The sequence below is a fragment of the Talpa europaea genome, assembly GCF_964194135.1.
Source record: "Talpa europaea genome assembly, chromosome: 5".
In the NCBI taxonomy this organism is placed as follows: domain Eukaryota; kingdom Metazoa; phylum Chordata; class Mammalia; order Eulipotyphla; family Talpidae; genus Talpa; species Talpa europaea.
In genome coordinates, this window is record NC_140071.1 from 56,882,424 (window position 1) to 56,899,821 (window position 17,398).

Consider the following 17,398-nt stretch of genomic DNA (forward strand, 5'->3'; position numbering starts at 1 on the left):
TAAAAATTTTAAATTGTGAAATTCACTAAACATTTCATACCTATAGAAAGTGACCAAACAAATGCTAGCACTTTGCTATGTTTAATTTTTGATATATTTTATGTGTCCCTTTAATACATATACAAGTATACAAAGTTCTTTCACTTTATTTTTAAGCTTTATATATGATATATTATAGATATAATTCTTTGATTTTCTTTTCACCCTATTACTTTAAAAATCCCCACATTTTGGGCCTCCCCAGTGGCGCAGCAGGTTGAGCGCAGCACTGTAAAGCCGTCCACAGCATCTGCAGCACTGGTTCGATTCCTGGCTGGCCGGCGAGAATCCCACATGGCGCAGCAGACCTCTCCTGTCTTACCTGCTGCTCCCCTCAGCAGTGCATTTCAGTTGTCTGCCTGTTCTGCTCCCCGCTCTGTCTCTGGTGAATCCTCTCACCCTCCCACTCCTCTGGCCTGTACACCAGCTCTTGTATAAAAATAAATAAATCTTAAAAAAAAAAAAATCCCCACATTTTAATACTGGTATAAAATCTGGGGGGAAAAAAGAATAACACATAAGAATCAGAAATCTTTCTGAAAGGGCCTGACAATACATATTTGGGGGCTTATGAGTCACATGGTCTTTATCACTTCTACTATGGCAAGAAAGCACCTATAAAGTAAATGAACATGGTCATATTTCAATAAAACTTTATTTGTAAAAACAGATGGCTATCCTATTAGCTATAATTTGCCAGCCACAGATTTAGATGACAGTTTCAATTATAAAATTTTACTACTGATAAACTAAGATTAGATAATTGCATTATTAAGTCACTTACATTTTGTTCACAGAGAAGTTTTAGATCGTCTCTCTGAGGGGAACTTCCCACACCCCACTGTGCTTCTAAGTCATCAATCTGATTTGGTGGATGATGCATTATTGGACGAACATCACCAGCAGCAGTTGGATCAACAGTCAATTCTTTCACCCTGTAAATACATAAGAAATAGCCAATATTAACAAAACTCATGCAGAGGAATAAGAAAATATCAACTTATTCAATATACAGACAATTCAATTAATACAGTAAGACTGATGTCAGCTTTCCAAATGACATATACATATGAAATCCATGGAACTCTAAAGGAATGTGAAACTTTTAATTTTAGGAATTTATTTAGGAACTTAAAATTATTTCGAATATAATTATAATGTATAATAATTGAGAATTAGGAATAAGCAAAGTAAAAAAAAACTTATTGCAATTAAATTAAAAGACTCACTGCAGAAAATGGTTAACAAAATGGCATTTAGGTCAATAGATGGATTCTTGCCAAAATCAGAGAATTTAATACATTCTGCAGATTTCTGGTAGTCTTAATCTTCAGTTAAGAGATATGTGTGAAATAACTTAATTTCTTAAGTGTAAAGATTAAAATGCATACATTTGGGAGAGGGTATTCTTTCAAAGTCAACAGAATCCTTGTTATTTCCTTACTAGGAAATTAAGAGTGTATAGAATAAAAGTAAATGCAAAGATGACATCATCCTTAAACACAGTAAGAGGAAATACAAAGTATGATTTCTAAATTAACATTTAAAGCAAATAAATTAATAAAGTATATAAAAATGAAGATCATGCAGTACAACCACACCACCTGCCAAACAAAATGAAAATGAAAAAAAAAAAAAAAAAGGCTCAGGACAAAGAAATATGAGACATTTATACATAGCACAATTCAAAAGAAACTATTAAAATAAAGATCTTATGTATAGAATGAAGTAGACCTGGTAATCGAAGGAGAAAAGTCGTCATACTCATAAGAAGGAGAGAGATCAGGGCGACTGCCACTACCCTGTGAGAAGGGAATGTCTGATGGACTAATTCCAAACTCCTTTACTCTGCAGCAGCACCAAAACAACAAATTAAAAGAAAATGGTCTTATAAAGACAGTAATACACTTTTCAAGTTCTCATTGCAATTTAATTTGTTTAGAAAGGGTATTAACCAATTTTTAAGACGCATTTGAATCTCCCTGTCTTACTGATTCCTCCATAATCCTGTCTTCCTTTCTGATATATCATCCCCTTTCTCCTGAGCCTTCCTATAAGTTTAGCTAGACAAGTACTTCAATTTGAAAAACCCCTTATTTAACTACATGACTACTCAATCTGATTTCCTTGTGTGGTCAATATCATGAATATTTTGTTTACTACCATTAATGAGTCCTTACCAATCTGAGTTTTTTTTATTTTTTTTATTTATTTTTAATTTTTTAAAAAAGATTTCTTTATTTTATGCAAACAAGAACTGGGGCACAGGCCAGAGGTGGAGTTATGGTGAGAGGATTCTCCAGAGACAGAGTGGGGAGCAGAACAGGCAGAGCCACTGAAATACACTGCTGAGGGGATCAGCGGACGAGTCAAGAGAGGTCTGCTGCACCATGTGGGTAGTAGCTCCCTGGCCGGGGATCAAACTCGTGCTGTAGTGGCTGCAGATAGCTTTATAGGTTGCGCCTTAACCCCTTGTGCCACCACGGAGGCCCAATCTGAGTTTTTGTAAACAGCTCACACAAGGATTAAGTTATAATGGTGCCTACTCTTTGGAATGAATTATCTTTTTCCCTATGCATCTGAAATATTACTGACTATGAAAGTATCATTGGTATAAACTGAGAAAATAGTCACCAAATCTTCTGTGTTTTGTGACTGAGATGAAGAACCCTGGTTGAGAAAACAATCTAAACTGCTTTTGCTAATGTTTCTAAATAGTACATTTAACCAAATTATGGCTTTCTTTGTGGATTCCCTTTGTCACTACGGGGTCAATCCCATTTCCTAACAGTAGGCAATATTTATTAAATATTTCCTACATGTCAAGTATTAAGATTAGTAATTTTTAGACTTTGTTTATTTCTTACAATAATCTTATGATATCTCCATTCTACAGATGAGCAATTGCTAAAAATCTTTATTCCTAGATATTTGGAAATAAAAGGCAGAATGATTTGGGCCAGATGACAAATACTTATATTCAGCAGCTATATTGCAAATGAATTTTATTACATAATACATTAAATCATTTTATTAGACCTAAGTGAACGAGAGGAATGGCCAGATACAATATTTTCACATTAGGGAAAGCCCTTTCTAGTCATAAATCTGAAGACATGAAAAATTTTTAATTTGGCTTAATTCTAGAACATGGCAAGATTCTACTACACTAAGCTGTCCTTCCTGTCTCCCATGAACAATTTTGAAATAAGCAGCATTAAAAATTAACCCCCACACTAAAAATATTAATTACAGTATTAATGATGAATCAACAGTACATAAAAGTTCGCAACTAGGAGCTCATAAATCAAAAGTTAAATGAGATTAAATTTAGAGAACAATTAGAGTTCTATTACATTTTAAAAGAAGTTTATATATTTTCACAAAAGGCAATAGATCTGCATTTCCCAACAGTTTTCACTATCATTTTAAAAAATGTCTTCAGTTGAAACAAAAGAAATACACATAAAAATAAAGAGCATGATTTCTTTTATGTAAAGTTCAAATACAGCTGCCTCTAGTGTTCAGGCATACATTCACAGGTAGTAAAACTGCTTTTTAAGAAGAAAGAAAAATGAAAAAATTATTCCACAAAAGTCAGGAGAGTGTTTATGCTGGGATGAAGATTAACTGATTTTGGCATGTTATTTAGGATTTGCGATCTAAAAGCAACACATGGAGAACTTTCTGGGGACTGGTAATGTTCTATTTCCTAATCTAAAAGAGGAATTTTCATTTTGTAAAATTCATTAAATTATTCATTTGTTTTGGATACTTGTCTACATACTTCATATTTTAATTGATTAAAAGTAAAATTTCATAGTAATTAAAACAAAGAAATAAGACAAATACTTATATTCAGCAAAATTAAGAGACTCTCCAATTAGAAATGGAATACAAAGGGGAATTTTATCTCTTGGTTAAGACCACAAGTACAGCATGTGATAGACAAATTTAAAATTATATAGTCATTCAAAACGAGCAATGGGAAAAATCTATGAACAAATATAGATAGACTAATCACAATCCAAAGTTTAGAGGATACTTCATGATTCAAGGAATAAACTGCTTTAACAATCCATGTTTTCTTTATTTTCATATATAATAATCAGTTATATATTAAACTTTGTAACACTACAGACAAGAATGATAAAATGTAATCCACACAGAACAGACAGAACTGTGTTATCACTCCTTATTCAAACTTGAAATTCTCCATAGTTACCAGAAATAATTTCCAGCACACATAATTTAAGAAATACAGACTGATACCGCGCCCCCCTGCCTTGCATAGTTGCTTTAGAGTCTTATAATTAGAAGATCTTCATGTTCAAAGGTAGTAAAATATTATGAAATGCAACCTGGTGAAACTGAAAAACAGAATCATGTTCTAGGAGAGAAACATCAATTCTTTTAAAAATATATATATCTGGGCCTCCCCAGTGGCACAGCGGTTGAACGCTGGGTTGCGAAGCTGCCCGCAGTCTCTACAGCACCGGTTTGATCCCCGGCCACTGGAGGAGGGTCCCACATGGCGCTCAGACCTCTCCTGCCGCCCGCTGCTCCCCTCAGCAGTGTACTTCTTCAGTCTGCCTGTTCTGCTCTCTGCTCTGGCTCTGGTGAATTCTTTCACCCTCCCGCGCTTCTGACTGTACCCAGTGCTTATATAAATAAATAAATAAATAAATATTTAAAATATATATATATATATATATCTTCCCAATTTGTATATTTCCTTTTTTGAATTTGATAAAATGATTCTAATATTATTTTAATATGCCAAAATAATTCTGTGAAAATTGAAAGAAAAATGTATTAAAATTTATCCTATCAGGGATTAAACCATACCGTGATCTACTCCTCCCAAATTTCAAAATAACCATTTCATACCTATTTGCGTATCTTAACGTATTAAGAGTATTTTCACAGGATGCCATTCCCGGAGAAATCGTGGCAATCTATGGGGGAAAAAGTGCAAAAGTAAAGAAAATATTACAAATAATGAAGACTAATTTGCTTTCTTACATCCATAAAAATAATAATTATAAATGCCTGTTAAAATATAAACTCTATGAAGAGTTGTTTATAGAAACAAAAGTTACCAAAATCAAGCAGAAAATGGAGGTCAACACCTAGAAAAAAGGAATAGCTTCAAGCATCCTTTTTTTAAAATTGTTTTTTCAACAAAGGGAAAGCACTACTATTGTTGCATAGGACAATTGAAATTGTATTAGAAACCTTAAGTTCCATTGGTTATGAAAGTAAAGGTCAGCATTTGGAGTTAGGAACCGCAGCAGCTAGAAAGTAAAATTTGTCCCAGAAAAGAAAGACAGCCACAGAGGAAGAAACCAAAATTCCTCATATAAACTGCCAAATCTCTGGCTGACCTCTGAATAGGCATACGTAAATCTGACTCCAAGTAACATAGCTAAGTGTGAAAGAAGTAAACAGATTCAGTTTTAGTTGCTGCCCAAGACCCTCGGTGAGGGGGATGTGGACTTTGGAGTTAAGTACAGCTAAATTAACTTTCTGCTAAAATAAAACCCAATCAATAATCTTATGACAAATGATATCATCCAATATTGCCAGGCATATGAACAAAGAGAAAAGTTGGCCCATATTCAAGAAAAAAATAAATGGAGATCAAACTTAAGACCACCTAGATGTCGGAATTAGTAGAAAACATCATCCAATTAGACTGGCAGGGACCACAATCCTAAATATCACTGTATCACTCAGAAAAGGATTTAAGTGATTGTCACTAATGTATATTACAATTTTCCCATAGATAAGGGTATAGATATTCATTAAAACATAAACTTACCATGCAGGTACGAGAGTTTTCACCTATGAAGGAATCTCTTAACACCTGAGTAAGTTTACTTGCTCGGAAAGGAGTATGAGGTTTATTTCTACCTAAGGCTCTGATGCACTCCTGAAAATTAAGAAAGCAAGTCTCAGAGAAATCTGAGCATATTTTAAAAGATCTCTTACTATAGAACTCTACATTTAAGATCTGATCAACTCTATACTATTAACAAGTTTATCGCACAGTTAAAGTTCCCATAAATCCTAATTCAAGAACACGATATTAGGGGAAAAAAACATTATTCCAAAAGGAAAGGCAATAGGATAATCATAAAAAGTTAAATGTTTATAAAGTGGCACTCCAGTAGAAAAAACACAGAATGCTTCCTAACAGTTCTACCAAGCTTTGCTTTTCTAGTTAAGAGATAATACTGATTCAACTTTTTGAAGTCTCTCCACATCTTCCTGAGAAACTTTCTTAGCTCAATTCTCTGATTACCTACCATCCTCCAAGAAAATATTAATGACAAAGGCCCTTGGGAATCTCCCCTAAATAGCTTTGATTTGGCTTGCCAACTAACAGATTTTTTATCTACCCTAAAAAGAAGCATATAAAGAAAATTTCTGGGTACAATATAAATCTATAACTGCAAACACAAAAAACTAAATTTTGATAACCTTTCACTTTTAAGCAAATGCTATCATTTTATATCTGAGAAAATAAAATAAAATGACATATAAAAGGCTTTTCATAATTAAATACATTTTATTTACCTTGAGTGCTAAAAGGCTTTTATTAATTTCAGCACCTTCAAGCCTAGTTTGCCTGTCTGCGCTGGAAGTATCAGCTCCTCTTTCATTTCCAGCCAAATCGATGAGAGAAAATTTGCCATGTAGTTTTCCTTTCCTTCTAAGAATAATCTGAAACACTGCATGGCTCCGAGATGAATGTGCATTTGCAGATGTTTGACCAGATGTTCTACAGTGTGATGAAGGAAATTTTGATACATAAAAACTTCAATTTAGATGTCCAAATCATAGTATTTTCATTAAAAAACAAAATACAAAAACTACTTAGCCAACTTTCATCATTTAAACCAACATCCAATTTACTTGTGGTATGTTATCAATATTGTAGATATCAGTTGCATGTATAGTAAAGGTTTTTTTTTGTTTTTTTTTTTTTAGTAAAGGTTTTTTAAGTACAATGTTTTTACTTCCAAGATGTATTGAGTAACATCCTTGATCTGTTTTTGCTATCGCTAACCTATCTAAAACTTATTATGCAGTTAAATTTCCCCTTCTTAATTAAAAAGAGATTTACCTGCAACTGTTGCCTATGTCAATGAGTTTCAGTACATCTTCAACACATTTGACCTCCCTTTCCTGTAATCCCACCACTTGAACCTGCTGTTTTCCATCTTCTAGAACTCTTAATTTTGTTTTTCTGTTTAGCAAATCAAACACCTATTTAAAAAAGACAAAACAAATTGAAAGTAGAAAAATCACCTTAAAGGGAAAAAAGTCTATAAAAATGAGTCATCCAGAAACCAAATATTATTTCCGAGAATCATCATTAAAATAATAATGTTCAATACTGAGGTTGAAGAGTTTCAAAGAGCATTAAAAAAATCTCCTAACAAATTCTAATATAAAATTCTAAATACATATAAAAATGAAGTGTTGGTGATGGCTGCATAACAATATGAATGTACTTAATGCCACTGAACCTGTACACTTAAAAATGGTTAAATAGTAAATTTTATTATGTATATTGTAAATGCAATTAAAAAGCTTCCACTTACTTTTCCACTATAAATTTCAAAAAAGGTTGCATATACTTGAAGTTCTAACTTCTTATAGTTTGGCTTCTTTAGCATTAAAAAGACATCTCGAGCTGTCAAGAATTTCATATGGAGAAAATTTGTTAAGATGCGCAAATATAATTTTTAAAAGGCAACCCAAGATTTCTATTTTTAGATGAGTAAGTTAATCTTTACCTAGAATGATAGTTATCAATAATAAAAATGAAGACTAACATGAACATTATAGAAAAATATAGTAGCAATAGTTTTTATTTTTTAAAGTTTAGATGTCACTCTCCTTCATATTTGTTAAAAGCATGCTACTACTATTCTTATAAATAGCAAAACATTAGTACAGGTGGTCTTAATAAGGCTACTGTCATGATACCAAACAGCTTTTCATAAATCAGTTGTTCAACAATAAACACTAAGTTCCAACAAGGTGCCAGATTACAATGATACAAATATAATCAAGATTTCTGCACCCCCCAAATTAATCCCATTCTTTACACTCATTTTCATAATCTAAAATTGACATAATATAGTGTATATAAAATTACAACTATCCTTAAAATACTAAACAATATTTCCAAGACTTACTTCAAAGTCACCTGAACACTCAATTACAAATGACATGGGGACAAAAACAAACAAATAATCACCTGCTAATGCATAAATTCCTTTTGAACAATCTTGGTTCTTTCCTGAAAAATCACCTCCCATAGTCTATATGTTAAAATGACAATAAAGAATAGACATTATTCAGGAGAAAATCTTTAAAAATTTTAGGTCTTAATGCAAGTTAAGATAAACTGTAACTTCATATTGGGATGTAATTATTATAATTATTATTATGAATTCCTTACATGAGTTTTTCCACTTCCAGTTTGCCCATAAGCAAAGCATGTAGCCATTCCCCTTTCAAATATAGTTTCCACTAGTGGTCTAGCTGTAAACCTTAAAAACAAAATTCATCAGTCAGAACGTGCTGTTAATAATTAAATCACACAAATAAGTTATATCAAATCTTAATAAATAAAACTTATACCATGAGTTTTAAAAAATTTTAAATAATCAACATCCTTTAAGTTGTTTAAAGGTATTAAAAACAGAATTGCAAGAAATAATTAAGCCAATAAACGATAGTCAAAATAATAATGCACAGAAAAAAAATAGATAGTAACGCAAAAAAGACATATACAGAAAAGGGAAGTTTCTCAAAATAATCAAAGATAGTCATGTTAGTCAGACAAGCAGACATATGTAATGAAAACAAACCAAAAAATTGATCAAAAATTTCAACAGAAACATGGGCCTCCCTGGTGGCACAAGGTGTTACGCACAGCACTGTGAAGCTACCTGCTGCCTCTGTAACATGAATTCAATACCCAGCTGGCCAGGAAGCTAACCACATGGCGCAGCAGACCTCTCCTGTCTTGCCTGCTTCTCCCCTCAGCAGTGCATTTCAGTCAGTCTGCCTATTCTGCTTCCCACTCTGTCTCTGGTGAATCCTTTCATCCCACATACCTCCGGCCTGTACCACAGCTCTTGTATGCATAAATAAATAAATCTTAAAAAAAAAAAGTTTCAACAGAAACAGAACCAAAAGAATGATAATCTCCAAAGAGAAAACTCGATGGGGAAAAACCTACAAGAATATTATCTTGAGACCACTTAAGCAAGTAGAAAAATGGTAAGATTTCCTTGAATGTAGGTAAATATTCTGCTTTTTATATACACTTCAAAATAATAAATGGAATGCTTTACTGAGCTCCGCTGATTTTTTGTTAAAAAAGCGTAACTGGGATGATACACAATAACAAGGAGCAGGAAGAACAGTTTTGGCCAAAGAATAGTAATGAGCCTGCAGAACCATTAGATAATGCCTCAATACACAAAAGTTAAGAATAAGAGATCAGAGACAGGATCAATATTAGAAAAGTGAATAAACATAAATATAGGGTGAAACAGAATATTTACTAAATTTAGTATATATACAGAAATATACCTTAATTTATAATATTTCTTCAAAACGATTATAAAAATTAAATATTTATAAGAGAAGAGGACTTTATAAATGGGGAGGGAAGATTCTGATCTCAGAAAGCAAAAATGTAAATTTAAACAAGTTCTTCACAATATTTCTATTTAGCATTATGTTTTTAACTTTTGTTTTCTTTCTTTACCACTAAACTTCCCAGTTTAGTAGTTTAAGACCAATGGAATTGACCTCAGTCATATTTCATTTATAACAACTATCGTACTGTCTCTTAATAGCTATTTAATTTTGTTTTCACTCTATTCACAAAGGACAATAAAACACTCAAGTAATTGCCAATACAGCTATATAAGGACTGAAATAGCAAAGCTGCTAAAACTGATCTTTTACAGTAAATAGAAATGAATATTCACAATGTATGAAAATCTACACTTGGCATAAAAAATTGGGATGTCAATATATAATACATGCAAATTTGAGTGGTTTATAATTTCAATATGTGAGCACACAAGAATTTCATGTACTAAAACTATCTCAATGACTAACAAATGCTAATATTCACTAGAATGTTTATTATTCTTTTCTTTTAAACTCAAGGTAAAAAGCGTATTACAGCTTTGGAGATCTGCTAAGATTAATGTAAGTATCAGGGTGGTAAAAAAAACATGGCATATGAACAAAATTCTGACTTAAAATGAATATACCTACCTGTAAACCATTTCATTAGGCGCTGAGTCATCAAAGGCATAATCAAAACGAAAGGTTTGGTTTTCTAGGTACCTTGTTAAATCTACTTTTTGTTTTGGTTCATGTACCATCACAACATCTTTACTAGGAATTGTGATTACATCAAGATCTTTCATTTGAGTTTCTAAAAGAATAAATGAAAATCAGTCCCCAGTAATTTTCACAACATTTGAATTAACGTACAAAATTACTTTCAGTAGGAAGACTTTAGATAAAAGTAATAAATTCTGTAAATATAAATATCCCATAAATGTCATGCAATAACAGTATTTCAACAACAAAGCAAGATAGCAAATTTCTACAAAGCAATGATTCATATAGCATTAACAAATCAACAGATTTAACCAAAGAAATCTGCATTATGGCTGTGTATAAATGATTTGAAATGAATTATATTTCACTCTTCCAACCCAATTTGATTTCTGCTATTATCAAAATTAATTACAGAGAGGACAAAATCAACCTTTTATTCAAGCTCAACAAGCATCGTACCTTTTTTATTGAGTGGCCGTTTTCTCACACAAACACATATCCTATGTTCATCAATCTAGAAATTAAAGTTTTTATTTCAATGATTATCAGTGGTATGCAAAACAATGAAAAGTCAATTATGCAATATTTCCTCCAAAGATTTTAGAAAATTATGCACAGTATAAATATATAAGCTTAAAAACAATTTGCTTGCACAAATTCTAATAGTTCTCAGATGTAATTGTTCTAAAATATTGAGTATAAATGGAAACATGTTTAATTTATTACTTGGTAAGCCATTAGGAAATAACTTTGTAAAGGGCACTAGTGTTCTCCAACACATTAGACTCACAGAAAGAAGTTGTCTCATTTATTTCAAGAAATACTGTGTAAACAAAGCAAAAACGGTCAATTATAAATCAGAGACATACTGTAGGAGAGGAGGAGGGAGAGACATTGGAGGGAGAAGCACAGGGGACTGAGGTGATGGTGCACAGGTGCATTGGTGAAGGAAACTCTATGGGGACTATACCTGAGGGGGTGGGAGGAAGCAAATATTGTTTAAAAATGAACAATGATGTAAAAAAATTAAAAAATTAATATAAAAAAGAAATAGTGTAGAATAAAAGTAAAATTTCCTACCAAGTAGCCTGTCTTCAGATTATATATAGGATAAGTTGGTAACAAAGACAATTACAGTAGCCCCCCCAACCAACTAAAATTCCCTGATGCTCAAGTGTCATATATAAAAAGGTATAGCATTTGTATATGAACTATGCAATCCTCCCCCATACTTAAAATCATCTCTAGATTACTTATAAGTCCTAAGTACAATGAAAATACTGTGTACATAGTTGTTATACTGTAAATTATTTGGGGAATGACAGAAAAAAGGTCTGTACAGTTGACTTCTGAACAACCTATGTTTGAGTTGCACAGATCATCTTAGTGGATTTTTGCTTACATCCCTTCCCTGGGTTTTGCAATCATGAATTCAACCATCCATGGAGATTAGTTTGCAGAATCTGTGGACTTGAAACCAGCCTGGGGCAGGCTACCAGGATCAGAAATTAACACAGATTTTTGATTGCACAGCACTGCTTCCTTTAACCTCCACACTGTTCAAGAGTCAACTGTACATGTTCATTATAGACACCAGCATCATGACCTAACTATATACTATACATTTCTGAATCACAACTGGTTCAATCAGAAGATGTGTAACCTGTGGCTACAAAGGACTAACTATATAGAAAAGATATATAAGACCCGCATATTAATGAGCAAAATAATTTGAAAAATGTTATAAATATACCAATTCTTCCACACTTTTTCATAAAATCTATGTCCCTAATACTTGCCTTTTAATAATAATTAACATAAAGAGCAAGGATTGGCAAAGTATGGCCCACAGGCCTAACAGGGCCCACTACCTACTTCTGTGAAGTCTTACTAAAACAGTTAGAACCATTCTTTTATGTATTGTCTACAGCTGCTTTCATACAAGGGAAGAACTGAGTGGTGTGACAAAGACCAAATGGTTCACATAGCCAAAAAATTACCATCAGACCCTTTTCAGAAAAAGTTTGCCAACCCATCCTAATGTTTGAGATCAGAGATATCAGGTTAAGCATGGAGGGGAAGCAAGGTCTAAAATATATGGGATATAAATACTATGAACAACTCTATTAAATCCTATATAATACAGCCACCTAACACAATCATATTTTGGGTACCTAATATAGTCTGTGTATGCTAGATCAGAAAGATTATTTTTCATTAGTACCAGTTAGTCACAAAAGTATTGCTAATAAATTCTCACTCTTCAACGGAAAGGACTTGCGTAATAAGATAGAACATTTCTTGAGCATTAGGTTTCCTGTCTCCTGTAGTCTTTAACAACCATTATTTATTGTTAAAATCATAGTAACATTTAAAAATAAAAAATGAACTAATAGTAAATTGGAACACTGTGGGACCTACAACCAACCGCAAAGAGGGAATAAGTTTATAGAGTTGAGATCAAAGTGTAAGTGATGGTCAGAAAAGAAAGTGGGTCTTCTGACAAAACTTCTTTAACTGTTGCTCGGCTAAAAGACGAGGCTTTGTTTTGAAAAGGACATCCATGGGAAACATGCCTGATATATTAAATTAAAGGAGATAGCAAAAGTTGAAGGAGAGAGTAGATGGTTTCTTGATTTTCTTTTTAAAACATGGAAGAGGAAAAACTACATAGCTAAATATAATATTAATTTAGTGGGTATCAAATGTGTTTTTATATACAGCATAGAAAGTTCCAGAGCAATGGTTTATGAAAAAACCTTACAGGGGCCTCCCTGATGGCACAAGGAGTTAAGTCTCACTACTATTAAGGTATTGGCAGCCACTGCAGCATGAGTTTGATCCCCAGCCAGGGAGCTAACCCACATGGCACAGACTTCTCTTATCTTGCCTTCTGCTTCCCTGAGCAGTATATTTCAGTAGATCCGCCTCTTCTGCTCCCCACTGTCTCTGGTGAATCCTCTCACCCCTTGCACCTCTAGCCTAAACCCCAGTTCTTGTATGAATAAATAAATAAAAATAAATCTTAAAAAAAAATCTTACAGGATCTGCTGTCGTTAGTGGTCTGTAATCCAAACTTCCTCTAAAGTCTCTGATCATACACATAATTTCATAATTTGGATTTGTAGCATCAACATCCTATAAAAGAATAGAATTGTTCAGTGTAACTACAATAATGTCATACTTGTATTTATGTTACATGTGGTTTGAAAAATAAAATTAAACCAATAGATTGTGTCATTTGACATAGCCACGCCCAACTTCAAACTGGAGATGTGACATAATTTAGTTTCAGAGTTCAGGACTAATAATGTGTCTAGAAATCAATTTCATATTAAGAACACAACTGTTAGTCTACATGCATTCTGCTTACTCCAAACCAAACACTCGCATTAAAGTCAACCATGATGTATTTAAAAAATTAATCTATTATGCATATATAACTTAATTGTACCAGAAAATGCAACAAAGGATCTCCTAGTAGCCTAGGAGTTAAGGTCAGGGCTATCACTACTATGGCCTAAGTTCAAGCCTGGGCCACAGAGCTAACCCACTTAGGGTGCAGCAGACCTCTCCTGTCTCCCCTTTGGCATGTATTTCAATAAGCCTGCCTGTTCTGCTACCCACTCTGTCTCTGGTGAATCTTCTCACCCCCTCCCCATACCTCTGGCTTACACCCCAGTTCTTCTAACACACACACACACACACACACGAAAATTCAACAAAATAGTGGTTATCTTAAACACTGACCAGGAACTACAGGAAAGCGGAAATTGCAGAAAAATTCAAATAATCAGCTTCTTCCTACTACTTAAACCAGTGTTTAGGCAAAGCATAAATATGGACTCACTTATGGTCCATATTATTTGTTAACATTAAAAAAAAAAAGTCCTAAATCAATTGGGAATTTATATGAATCAGATGTCAAGATAATTTTCTAAATACTTAAAATTGAAGTTACTGAATGCTAGCTTTAATTAATTTTTTGCTTCAAAATGAGAGTAAGATAAATATGATGATCGTTAGCATCCTCCTAACAGCAAGCAGTAAGCTATTGAACATTCTAAGTTATATTTTTTAAAATACCAAATACAGATTTTCTTTGAAAATAATTAAACTTCAAATCTGTTAAAGAAACTTACTTTCCATTAAAATTTTTTGTAGAAAATATTATCAACAATGGCAACTGAGAAGCAGAAGGTTTAAAGTGAGAATTAAGAGATCACAAAAAGATGTGAAAATATTAAGAAGCATCCACAGATGGCATCTGTGTGGAGTATTAGTAATCTGTTTTGCATATTTTTTCAAAACCCAACTGGTCACTCTCAGTTCCCTTTCAGATCTAATTTGATATATTAAGACTCAGTATTGTCCTGCATACTACAATTTCATAACACAACATATATCTTTATGATTACAGGCATTTGAACATGCTCTTAAATAAAGAAACAATATCCATGTTTTATTAGAGTCACAAGTTCTCAGAATATAACAGACACAAGCATAATAGAAGAGTTGTAAGTACCAAGTTTATTATGTGGTGACCTGTAGAGAGATAAAAGACCAGCCCTCTATGCAATTTTTCTACCACCAGTAAACAGTTTTTCTATCATGTAAGTGAACACGAGAGGGCGCTGTAGAGATCCATTCTCAGTATCTAGTATTAGTCAAAACACAAGGAATTGCCTCTTGTGATACATAGAACGTACTGACCATGTAAAAAGCACTAATAAAATACGTAATATAACTGGATAGTCTTTTGAACGTATTTCTAGATTACTTTTGAAAGTCAAAATCTTGACGAGCACATGCATTAGAATTCTGTAACATAATGGCTTATTCAAAATGGAACAAACTTCAGGATAACAAAGGCACTAAAATACAAAATGTACACGTAGTGAAAATCTGTTAAGATAAATTATTTTCTTAAAAATCTTTATTATATCTCAATATCTATCTAATTTACTACATAGAATTCTTTAATTTATATTACAAGCCAATCACTTTCACTGAAAACATTTGTTTCTGTTACAAACCTGGGCTCTTTTTTCTCTAAGTTCTTGCTGTTGCAGTCTCCTTTTTTCTCGTTTTTCTTGTAATTTTTCTACTTCTTTCACACAATTTGATTTTCTACGTGCTAAAAGAAAGATGAATTTTAGTTTTCTTTTCAGAGCACTGTACTCACACACACGAAGTTTAATATATAATTTCAGCACATACACACCATCCCAAAAAGGGACACAATGATAAAGCATGCCTACAACAACCATGTGAACTTTACTTATGAGCTGCTTTAACAAAACTAGGAACAGGACAATATACATATGAGTCAAGAAAAATGACTCTAACATATTGATACATGTCATCTCTTGGTTAAGAATAACAGATCTTTAAATTGAATTGAAAAGTACTAAATAAAAAAATTTCTTTAATAACACTGTCAAATTACCTCCTGGCCAGAATTTCAAATTCAAAGCAAATGAAAGACTGTTACAATAGTCACAAAATTTTTTTCATCTGAAATATATTTTTAAAACCCCAATAGACTAAACTTCTAAGAAAAAAATTATTTTCCTCAGTGGTAAGATGAAATCTGCAATAAAGTTTGCAATTAGGTTGTTTACCATTTGGGGACTTATAAAGATGACCAAGAGAGAATACATGTATGCCTAAAATGACTGAATCCTTGATACATGATTTACATACAAGGGGGTCCAAATTCCTTTTTTGCAGCTTGAACTGGAGATATATCTGAAACACTACCATTCTGTTGTGCAGAGGAAGACTGTTCAGGAAGTTGACTAGGCCGCGCACGTGCAGAACCAACAACTGTAAGGAAAACAAAAATTAGTGAAGGTGAAACTTGGTAACAGGAACACAGATATCTCAAAATAACTGATACTTAAAAGTTGCATTACCGAATTTCCAAGTTTAATTCTGTTCAATCAATTGCTATGCTAACAGAGGATTTGAAAGCAATGAGCACACTATGGTTCCACTAATGTTAATCTTAGTCACAAAACTCAATCTGAATTTTTATTTATATAAAAACCAAATCCAAAATGTAAGCGTGCAAAATATGAACGTTAAATGCATTATTTTGAAACTTTTACGCAATTTCTAAGTCCTGAAAGCAACTTAAAAATTCAACTCTGTATGCCAAATCCCACTCTTTGCTCAACTATGCAAATTTTCAGCAGACAATTTCCCACTGTTGATATTATAAAACTGGAAAAATGATGTAAAGTTAAATGCAAATATCATACATTACAAAGAAATAAAATCGTTTGCAAGATTCAAAGGACAATATTTAAAGTGTAGGGAGGGCCTCCCCTGGTGGCGCAGGCGTTTTGAGTGCCGCGCTGTGAAGCTATCCGCAGCCTGCAGCGCAGGTTCAATACCAGCCAGCCGGCGAGGGTCCCACATGGAGAGGCAGACCTCTCCTGTCTCACCCACTGCTCCCATCAGCAGTTTATTTCATCAGTCTGCCTATTCTGCTCCCCACTCTGTCTCTGGTGAATCCTCTCACCCTCCCGCACATCTGGCCTGTACCCCAGTTCTTGTGTAAAATAAATAATCTTTAAAAAAAAGAAATAAAAAAATATAAAGTATAGGGAATTTTCCTTCTGTTTCCAATTTATCCTCTAGTATCGATACCCATCCTAATCCAATCCACAAATACAGAACAATATCACTATTAGAAAGGGTAACTCTGAACTGCTGAATAGAAATTAATTATGCTTTGTATTTCCTGGCTGAAAACACATGGAAAACCTGCAATTTATTATACCTTACAGACATACTATTCAACTTTTTTTAGCTGACTCTAAGTATCCCATGATCCTTTAGAAAATCCTGTTACCCAGAAAATAATGTAAAACTGTCATAATGATTAAATTCATCCTTCTGAAATTAAAAAACTACTACTTCATTCCGTCTTTCTCATAATAGTCTCCTCAACTCTGAA

At 33.1% G+C, this 17,398-nt stretch overlaps 1 protein-coding gene across 4 annotated transcripts in view; it reads right to left on the reverse strand.

Annotated features, from left to right (window-relative positions):
* The window catches only part of KIF2A (kinesin family member 2A), a gene marked incomplete at both ends in the record, with an annotated part of 60,762 nt that overhangs the window by 11,378 nt on the left and 31,986 nt on the right, over window positions 1–17,398 (reverse strand). The window contains 14 exons of one of the 4 annotated variants that reach the window (XM_084233360.1): window positions 824–974; window positions 1,774–1,887; window positions 4,930–4,997; window positions 5,864–5,974; window positions 6,622–6,826; window positions 7,172–7,314; window positions 7,653–7,744; window positions 8,315–8,378; window positions 8,519–8,609; window positions 10,360–10,522; window positions 10,891–10,945; window positions 13,474–13,569; window positions 15,468–15,568; window positions 16,195–16,260. In XM_084233360.1, the coding sequence (XP_084089486.1) occupies window positions 824–974; window positions 1,774–1,887; window positions 4,930–4,997; window positions 5,864–5,974; window positions 6,622–6,826; window positions 7,172–7,314; window positions 7,653–7,744; window positions 8,315–8,378; window positions 8,519–8,609; window positions 10,360–10,522; window positions 10,891–10,945; window positions 13,474–13,569; window positions 15,468–15,568; window positions 16,195–16,260 (1,520 nt within the window). Of the gene's footprint in view, window positions 1–823; window positions 975–1,773; window positions 1,888–4,929; window positions 4,998–5,863; window positions 5,975–6,621; window positions 6,827–7,171; window positions 7,315–7,652; window positions 7,745–8,314; window positions 8,379–8,518; window positions 8,610–10,359; window positions 10,523–10,890; window positions 10,946–13,473; window positions 13,570–15,467; window positions 15,569–16,137; window positions 16,261–17,398 lie in introns of all 4 variants that reach the window. The other 3 variants (XM_084233359.1, XM_084233362.1, XM_084233361.1) reach the window with 3 other exon arrangements.